The sequence below is a fragment of the Pseudomyrmex gracilis genome, unplaced genomic scaffold (assembly GCF_002006095.1).
Source record: "Pseudomyrmex gracilis isolate BER0280 unplaced genomic scaffold, ASM200609v1 scaffold_131, whole genome shotgun sequence".
In the NCBI taxonomy this organism is placed as follows: Eukaryota; Metazoa; Arthropoda; class Insecta; order Hymenoptera; family Formicidae; genus Pseudomyrmex; species Pseudomyrmex gracilis.
In genome coordinates this window covers 183412-193939 of record NW_018020715.1, presented here as the reverse complement: position 1 = coordinate 193939, position 10528 = coordinate 183412, and the positions used below count along the sequence as shown (strand labels likewise).

General features: G+C 41.4%; 1 protein-coding gene across 2 annotated transcripts in view; it reads left to right on the top strand.

Annotated features, from left to right (window-relative positions):
• Window positions 1-5973: 5973 nt before the first annotated feature.
• The window catches only part of LOC109856699 (neuroligin-4, Y-linked), a 166694-nt gene continuing 162139 nt past the window's right edge, over window positions 5974-10528 (top strand). The window contains exons 1-2 of one of the 2 annotated variants that reach the window (XM_020432269.1): window positions 5974-7003; window positions 7897-9275. In XM_020432269.1, coding sequence (XP_020287858.1) covers window positions 8885-9275 — 391 coding nt within the window. In that variant the 5' untranslated portion in view covers window positions 5974-7003; window positions 7897-8884. Of the gene's footprint in view, window positions 7004-7536; window positions 9276-10528 lie in introns of both variants that reach the window. The other variant, XM_020432268.1, reaches the window with a different exon arrangement.

Genomic DNA, 10528 nt, shown 5'->3' with positions numbered 1-10528 from the left:
TTGTTACAATAACCGTGTTGTCCTTCTCTTCTTGCAAACATTCATAAAATATTCAAAAACCAGTCGGTGTATTAATAAAATTTGAGGTATATATTGCCGCGTTGTGGGGAAAAAAAAAAAAAAAAAAGAGGAAATTTTTGTCTTTGTCAACGCGTATTTTTCCCACCTGCGTATCCTATCGCTTGATCCATCATGTACATTGTCGAACTCGAGAGAGCGCGCGGACGTCGTTGAGGCAATTAATTTCCTTTAACGGTCGTAAAAGCTCGCTGGACGCGGTAATTAAATAAAGTCGGACTCTCGTCGCGCGAGTGGGCCACGCACGTGCGTAGAACAGAAATATACGCGCGTCTCTCCTTCAAAGTAGCGACGGGGACATTCAATTGATCGATCCGAGTTTGACAGTTTCAAAAATTCGGACATTTGGCATTTCGATTGACTTTGCTCGCGTGGTTTGTTGCCAATCGGCGCGTATCAATCGAGATTCAATATCGAAAAGCCCGCGATGTTGCTTTTGTGTAAAAAAATAACTGCAAATATTAACACCGCGCGGATTTAAATCGGTCCAGATGCGCCGGATGCGCATTTGCGATGTCGATTTTCTCGCGAACGGCCGAAAAGAGAAAATTTATTTACGTATATAGAGAGGGCGTGCGCGAAAAAACGAAATTATATTTTCATAATTACAATATACACAAGATTGTAATTACATAAACGCCGCGCCATCACCGTTTATAATAATGTGTATGAAAAAATCAAAAGCGAAAGTTAAGCAAAATGTGTTTACGTTACGTCGGACACAAGCCTCGGAGCAATATCAAATAACTGGAAAATGCGCGTCGGTTAATTATTTTACGTTTTCAATATACGCGACAGATTATCTATTGAAGAGTATATATAAAATATTACAGTGTATCGCTTATACTATATAAATACATAATGTTCACACGCAGCGCTTCAGCACCGGGGGAGGGTTGTTAAATGCTGTAATACGATCCTGAACAAAATCTGAACTCCGATCAAAACTTGAACAAAGGTTCTCTGTGATCCACATCTTGATCCAATCTATTTTTTAAACTCATTTTAATTTGTCAAAATTTTGTGTAAACACACAATTTCAGAAAACAGCACAGTGTTTTTACTCTTTGCGATGATATTTTAATATTAAAAACTACAAGCGATAAAACAAAAACAAATTTTGTCGGATATATATATATATTTTGAATAGCTCGCTTCTTCGTTTGCGCGTTCAAATTTGACAATTTCAACGCTCATCGGCGCAATGAATCGGCGTCGTGAATGTAGATATATTAAACCCTCGGAAAACACGAGTGAAAATCAGCTTAATAGAATTTAATGTCATCAACCCCGCTTCAGCGTGGAACTTATGTGGGACGCGTGCAGAGAGTAATTAAATATTCCGCCGCAGTTGCAGTGCTGCGAGAGTAACGATTTTTCGCGCGGGTACGCCAAACGCGGCCCTTGTTGTAATACGATTGTAATTGCATAAGATAATGTTACATCGCACGGAGAGAGTTTTGTTTTTCAGAGAAAATTCAAATCTATATACACGCACATACGCACGTAGAAGAGTGAGAGAGAGAGAAAGAGAGAGAGAGCGCGCACGCGCAAGCATGTTTTTTCAAGATAACAATTATATAAAATAGAATCACTGTTATCCCTCTCTCAGGCGCAAAACTGGCGAATGCAATTTCGCAGAATCTATAACGAAGCTATCCCGAAGGAGGAATTTCATAAAAGCGTAATTTGTTCAATTTACCGACTGGAGAATTCCGCGCGTGAGAAGCACCGGCAAAAGGCGCGAAATAATAAAACGCACATTTTTCCCCGGATTCCATAACGCATGAAACGCTATGCATAATGTCCGCGTTTTGCGAATTGCGCTTGGAAAATAGGTATGGGCGATTTTTTAATAATAATGCGCGCAGCGCCGCGCTCTGGTTACTTATTTATGTTGTTTTTTTTTTTCTCTCCTCGCGCAATTTAAAAATGGCGCGACGGCCGAAATGAAATTTTGTAAAAAATAATAACGGCGCTCGGCGTAAACGCAACGCGGTTTTTTGTTTTCGAAAAATTTTAAAACCCAAGCCCCAGTTTAGGATCTCGCGACACGTGTGTCGCGCTTTCCGTCTTCGTATATTCTTAACGTATATCGAATTACGTTGCGTTTGTGAAAATAAAGTTTCGTTTTACACGGACGGATATTAAAATCTAGCTATTCAGCCATTTCGTATGAGACGAGAAATACGCCGCTTTCTCGACATTTTTGCTCTACCACCGATCGCCGAAAGTTGTGCGTAACGTTCTCCAAAAGACGAGAGAGAGAGAGAGAGAGAGAGCGCGGAATTGCAGAAAGCAAAAAGAAAGAAGATACACACACGCGCGAACACACACACACGCGCAAGTCTTTTATAGTTCCCCGATTTTCGCAGTCACTGACGTTCCCGGGATTTCGCCATTCCGCCGCACGAAAAGCGGCATCGATTTCTTGGATTTGAATGCTCGAGAGTCCGGGCACGAATTTCTCGCGTCACACCCTGTCGGCTTCCCGACCCTTGTCTCGAGTCCTCTTTCGAGAGGACCCTCACGCTCCGTGCCCACGCTAAGAGATCTCATTTTCTCCCCGCACACGCTTCTCTCCCCCCCCCCCATTTCTTTTTTTATTTTACCGCGGAAAAATCTCGGCGTTATATATCGAGCAATTCGCGCTCGAGCGAATCCCAATGTCACGCCGGGATGTCACCGGTGCGCTTTATGATTAATACTTGTCTCTTGGGGTCAATAGACAAGAGAACGTCACAACAACAAGTATTCTTCTTAGATTTCTGTTGGAGAACAAATTTGCGTACGTACGTCTTCGACTATCGAAGATACGGAAGTGTCCGATCTCTTCGTTACACATTTTCAAAAATCATCGGAAGCGAAATGTAAAATCGGAAGAAATTCGAAAGCGTTTTTTTTCAACGTTTGTGTATTTTTCCTTCGAGGTTTCGATAATAAATATTTCGCGAGAGATCGACGACGATTTTCTTCAATTTTTCAACTTTATCTCGCGATTCTGAGATTTTCCTCTTTCGAATAAAGAATCTTTCGAATAAAGAGCGAAAAACTTTTTCGACCGAAAACCGAAATGAACATTTACATTATTCTCAAAGTCGGTACTCCGGAATCGGAAAATGCGTGCTTGTGATTTCAACGACGTCGTCAAGCTGTTACGGGAGCGTGATGTCTCAGAGAGAAAGTTGCATTCTCGCGTCGCGCAAACGAGAAGAGAAGACGCGCGCGCGGCGCGCGGATTTCCGCTCGACGGCTTTGCGGCCGGAGGCGGCCAATTTCCACCTTCCTCGCGCGGGGGGTGGTGGTTCCGCGACGCTCCTCGCGTTGACTTTGCAAATATTTAACCAGTCCCCCGTCCTCTTCCTCAGCCTCGTCCTTAGCCACTTCTCCGTCCAATTATTCCTCGTATATCCGCCCGAGCGGGGAAGACGCGCCCTTGATTTTTCGCCGCTAAAGAGGCGCGTCCCGGAAAATTGTAATTCCTCTCGGTAAAAAAAAAAAAAAAAAAAAACTAGTCGAAACGATGCGTACGTAAAAACTGAACGTGCGAACACACACAAAGTTAAATGTAGACACCGCATTAAAACGAGACGCCGTATGGCGACACAATACACGACGTTATATACACCGAAAAAATTATATTCTTGTAAGCAGAAGATTTTATACTTAAAAAATCTTCTTCAAGATTTTAGATGATATTCTTCTGAAATTAAGAATATATTCTTAATATTAATTATAATATAGAATAATATAGAAATTATAATATAGAATATTATATATAATATAGATTCTACACACAGAAAAACATATTGTATCCAAGTATATAATAAGTTTATATATCCGCAAATATATTATAAGATTTTTGTAAGTATTTAATTTACTCAAAATACATTCTAAATCTTAGTAAATTTGTATTTTGAGTAAATTAAATACTTACGAAAATCTTATAATATATTTGCGGATATATAAACTTATTATATACTTGATACAGTATGCATTTTTCTGTGTGTATATATAATATAGAATATTATAATATAGAATATATTCTATATTTTTTTTTTATATTCTTAATTTAATTTATTTTCTTTATTTAACAATATATTATTAATTTAAAAATATAGTCTTTTTTGATAGTGAGATATATATGTTTTTCCATAGAGGCTTTTTATATTCCAATCAGTATATATTCTTATCAACATTACTATTTATAGAAGGATTTTCCTCTTAAAATAAGAAACTCTTCTTGGCGCCTATTTTAGTATAAAATATACTTAAAGTAAGTGGGATATCCTCAAAACAAGAATACAATTTTTTCGGTGTATTTACCGAGAAAATGATGTGAAATATCGCATTATCGAATTTCGATCTCGATGATTTTCTGGAAAACGCCGAATATATAATGCGCAGCGAGATCATTCGCGCGGCTTCGGAGCGCGAGGAAAAGAGTTTGTTAACGAGCGTAACTACGCGGTAAAGCGCGAAAGCAATGTTGAATGCGGAAACGAAGCGAAATTTCGCGAGAAGAAACTCTTTGCGCAGCTGCGCCCAGAGTTTTACCGGAAATTCTCGTTAAAAAGTTCCTTTATTTCGCCCCCTCCCCCCCCCCCCCCGTGCTCCTGCAAATTTTCCGATGCCCAATCCTGGGCATTCCTTGCTTTGCGAAAACCTGGCAAAATTGCGCGATTTATGCGCTCAGGCAAAACTTGTCAAATAAATCCCGCTAATTAATTGTGTCGTTATTTATCGACTGACATTTACATTCTGCGTTATTGATTTAGTAATCATCAATTTGTCGAGAGAGAGAGAGAGTTGCACAAACGTGTCTGACTGACAAACCCGTTGGCCCGTGCATTTTTTATAGTTAATTAATTCGACGAGTCCCGACGAGGATCGAGCCGTGGTGCAAAATTAATAAGATATTTTCATTTGTGCGGAATATTTGCAATATTATATTATGTATCAATTGGTTTTTAAAATAATCGTAAAACATAAGCGCGCGCGCGTGTGCGTGCGCGTTTTGTAAAACCGACACCGATAATCAATTATAACGATGATATTTGTCTCTCTTGAAAATAAAATAATGACACATCTCCTCATTAATGCAATAAATAATATCTTTTTACATGATTGTTGAAATAACGAAACGCGATAAACTGACGGGATTGCTGTAAATAGATTGCACAAAATGGCTACCAGCGGTACACATGTGTAGTTCGACACGAGATTCCAAAAAAAAAAAAAAAAAAAAAACCAATTATCACTAGGTGCGCACCTATAGTGCGTAACGATAATAAATAAAATAGAAAAATGTAAAAAATGATAGTAACAGAAATTACGAAAGAGACAGAAAAATAGAAAGCGTACTATCTCCGTTGAATGAAAAGAAAACAAGTTTTTCAAGTGAGAGATAAGGAAATAAAGGGACTATAAAAACGCAATTTCCTTGTTGTAAGGGATACAGTAGCGTTTCTGTTCTGACAGATTGCTATTGTAGCTAAAACGTACACTTGCAAGACACACCGTCACCGTTTCTTGACGCAACACAATAGATGTTTTTCACGTTTCTTTACGTAAGTAATTCCTTTCATTCGATAGAATCGATCAAAAAAAACTCGTATATATAAATAGAAATAATTTGTTTGTTTTGTTTTGTTTTTTTTTTAAACAGATAAGACGACGACGTCACGCCGCGACGAATCTCGGATTCAAACCAGCAACTTTCGCTGGTTCAGGGGTGAAGAGAATCGATCCCTTCTGCCGTATCGACCACACCGGGACGCATTTCCGCCCATGTCCCGTGCCGAGTCCTCGCGGGGAGGTTTGCGCGGCGCATGCGCAGCCAGTGGCGGACGTTGTCGTCTGACGCCAGTCTGTCGGGGGTCGAAGTGTCGGCTACATCGGAACATTGGGTCGGGTTGGTTTTCCCCGTAACATCGCGGCGTTCCAGCAACGCTTTACTCTCTTCACCCTTCCTTGCTGGTTAATATTGTGTGTTTCACCCCTGACCTCATGTCACGCAAGATTCGTCGCGAATACATCGACCAGAATCGGCATCACCTGGGTGCAGTGTTAGGAGGGTGGTAGTTTGCGACCTGGGGGTGCAAGCTTGTCAAGGAAGAAACGGCAAGGGTGGTCGCGCGCTCCGCTTTTGCGGCTCCGCGATCCTTCCACCGCAACCCCCTTTTCTCTCTCTCTCTCTCTCTTTCTATCCCTCTTTCTCTCTCTCTCGGATTTTTCAGTGCGTCGCTTTCGTTCGGTCTCTCGGTGGTGACTATGTCGATGGGTTTTACTTCCACCGAGCGGGAACATCGTCGCCGTCCCTCGTCTGGCGCGATTCAACGAAACTTGAAATTGCTTTGGCACGTCCGATAAATCGGCGTTATCGGGAAACGATTTTCTCCCGTTACGGAAAAGTTTGAAGAAACACGCCGGACCCGGGGGGGGGTGTCGTCAGAAGGATAACGAAAAAGGAAGTACAGACGGTGAATGATTCCCCGCTAAACTGTTATACGAACTTCTCTCACTAATGCCGTTCAATTTGCCGTGATGAAAAACAAAATCGAACGATACAAAATAGCGCGCGATCTTTCAAGTCCAGTGCTTGTGCCGATAATCGCCGATAAATCGTCATCGCCTTAAGTGATCAATTCAAGAAAGTGCAAATTTTTCGAGTGCGATCAGTGATGGAGCAAATCAACGGATAATTATCCCAATTTGCTTCTTGTCTGCAAGTGTTTTCCGGGAAAATCGCGGAAAATTAAGTGTTTAATCAACACAGTTTTAAACCCAAGTTCGAAACCCAATCGAAAGTTAAACTGTTGACGTTAGGGGAGACCGAGAATAGCGTTGTCATCGCCCGGAAAAGGGGGTGGTTGCATTGTTCGCCCCCCCGAGGAGATACCGAGATAAAGAAACTCTTCAATAAGTAATGGCGCAACGCATTTCTTGAACGCACAAGTGTGTGTGCCTTCCACAAATGCTTTTCATTTGTTTTGCCAGGGGGCAATAACGCGCGAGTGTTTGCGCGCGTTCTCTTCTTATTTTAAACGTTAAAACAAAAAAACGCTCGAAGAAACGATGTTGTTGTTGTTTTTTTTTTATTTCTTTCGATAAATAAATTAGAGGGAAAAAAAACTCGTTCGCTGAGGAATTGCGTTAAGGGAGAATGTTTCCCCATTTATTAACCGGATCGGAAGACCAAGTTCGATGAATCGTGAGATGAAAGCCGAGAGGGGATACGAATCTCTCGTCAATCTCGCATCCGTCCGATGCAATTTTAAGTGAAAGATTTTCGCAGTTTTCTTTTTTATTTTTATTTTTTTTTTCACACACACACGTAATCCTCCTCCGACATGTCAAAATGAAACGAGCGGGTAAACACCCGAAGAGCAGCTTTCTTCTGGCCGTGATTAGAGCCGGCGCGTTCTATCTCTTTCGTTACATTAAACATGCCATTAGAAACGAGATCGTCTTTGTGTGAGCGATAAGACGCACATAAATCTTTCGCGAATAAAACGCATACGCGAGAGAGGAGAGGAGAGAGAACGGAAAAGTCCAGAACGGAGATTGCTTTTGTGGAAAAATCTTCGTGAGAAAAAAAAAAAGAAAAAAAAAGAATTGCATTTCCATCCCTCTCGGAAATGTTTTAAATCCAAAACATTTATTAAATATCAACCCAATGGGAAACTATAAGCGAAGTTGTCCTCTTGTGACGCAATGTAACGAGAATAAATAAACTCGCTAAATTGTTGTTCCGCAACCGGTATTGAATGACAAAACAACTTTATGTACGTATTTGACAGTCTTTTTTACACGTAGACACAATTTTCGACGGTAGTTAAGTAAGAGAGTGGAGAGATCGAAATCTTGAACGATCGACAATCGCGATTCAAGAAACGCAACAAGGAACTTTTTGTAAGAATTTTCGAGTTTTCAACAATCGCGCGTGATAACGTCTGAACTTTTTATCAACGACTCCCCAATAATCTCCCCATAAGTGCGTGACCAAAAAGGGTATATTCCACGGGATACCCGTTCGCAAGAGTCGTTTTGGGGTTTTCGATTTTTGAGATCGAGAATCAAACTCAGGATCTTTTTCCACCTCGTTAAGTTGGCGTCTTCCTCCAAATCGATTGCGCGAAAAAGCAGACAATCGGGGACAATTGACAGTTTTCTATTTTTTATGGATTGTTTGGAAACGTAAAAAACAAAAAAAAAAAAGAGAGATACGCAGTTCGAGACTCCGCACCTCGAGAGATCTCATCCCATGTTGGAGAAATCGTGAACCAGGCGCTTCGTCCCGTCGCGGCGGATCTCGCTCTTCACGGATCATTTGTCGGATCACAGCGCAATATCAAATTAAAGACAATAGACTCTCTCATCTCCGACGCTTGAAAAAAATTATCAAAAAAGATCGGGAAGATCGGGATTGCGCGGATACGAGCGTTAAAAAAACCGGAGCGCGTTTGACTTTGAAGAGTCATTTCGAAAGAGATAGCAATCGACACACGTCAACCTTCCGATCGAAAAAAAAAAAAACCTCCTCCTTCGCGACGCATGGTTCAGACCGAATCGTAACCTCGTCATCGAAGCCCCTGCCGAAGATTGATGCATCTGGGAAGTGCACAGGTCTCCGAGTGTCGCGGGATGAACCACCTCGCGTACATCCGTACTTTCGGCGGTGGTTAAAGGATATATTATTTCCTCACGTGGTGACGAACGTTAGCGGAGGGCGGTATGAGACCCGGCACCGGCGCGACGAGGAGGAAGTGATCGGCGGTGGTGACGGTCGTCGGTGATCGCGGTCATGATGACGTCGTCGATCCTGGCGTTGCTCGGCTTGATCCTGGCGACCGCCGGCGCCCAGCTGAGCTCGAGAATCGTTCGGACTAAATACGGCGAGCTGTCAGGCGTGATCGTTACCCTCGATCGATACCTCGAAGGCGTGGAAGTGTTCCGCGGTGTGCCATACGCCTCGCCGCCGATCGGCTCGTTACGTTTTATGCCGCCCGTGAGCGGCGCCCTTTGGCACGGCGTGAAGGTCGCCGACAAGTTCGGTCCGGTGTGTCCCCAGAAGCTTCCCGAGCTAAGCAACAAGATGCCCAAGGGTAGGATAGAGTACCTCAAGAGACTGCTGCCCTATCTCAAGAACCAAAGCGAGGACTGCCTGTACCTCAACATTTACGCACCGGTTCAAGGTAAGGATCTTTCTCTCTTTTTCGCTTTTTTTTTTTTTTTTTTTTAACGAGATAAGGGATTTTGCGAAAAGAAAGTTGTAGCTTAGCGGGGTTGTAAATGCGAAAAAAAATGACAAAGTGTGTTGGGGGAAGTATGAAAGCAACACTTTCAAAGATATTAATTAAGGGATCTCAATACTCTCGATCGCAATAAAATTTTATGTTCCAAAACTTTTTAATATTGCGAAATTTATGAGATTTTTGTAGAGTCTTTAAATGATATAGATTTTGTTAGAAGTTGATGTGTTTTAATATTCTCCCCGTCGATGTAAGTTTTTTTTTTTTTTTTTTTGGACGGATATTGCTCTGTTCATTACATCGTGTGCGCGCGATGAAGCTACGCTTCGTAAAAAAAAAAAAAATAAAAAAAAGGGAGATCGGACAAAACGCTCCATATATTTATCCACTTTGCCACATTAGTGCGTTTTAATAACGCGCGTTTAAACGGCAATCAATTTGTAGATTAAATTTCAGTTTGGACGGAACGAATTATTAAATGCGGGTAGATCTGAGGAATAAAGTTCTATTATCAGCAAACACACAATTTTCCGCGGAAAAGGATTCGATAAACGCACCGAGTCCCAGCACCGTGAACATGTAATCTCACATCAGGGGAGAGAAGCTGCGTCACATCAGTTTATATCCCCAGATATCCAATTTACTTGTACAAACCGAGTTGCCAACGCGCAATGTAACGCAATGTGTCTCTTTTTATTTTGTTTGTACACACTTGTATAATCAACGCAATAGTTTAACGTTGAAGCGTTTGATATTGAGTCAAGTTTCAGCGCGCCGACCCCATTTTACATCTCATTCGCTGCTACGGCAAACGCATCAGCTAAATGCGAGCTTCCCTCCAATTACAATATATGATGGACATCCATTTTGCGCCAAAGTGCCGCGTCCAAGCGAACTACGTTCGCGCTTTGTGACCATGAAAGCGGAGATATCACTGTTTCCGAGGGAATTTAACAATCTTCCTCTTCTGCGCACACAAATTAGCATAATCCGAGATGTACTTGTAATTTTAAACAACACACACACATACACACACATACATACATACTCAAGGGAATTATCTGTTTCCGTAGAAAGTATATTTACAGAAGTGTAAGCAATCACCGAAAAAATTATATTCTTGCAAGTAGAAGATTTTATACTTAAAAAATCTTCTTAAAGATTTTAGATGATATTCTTCTGAAATTAAGAATATA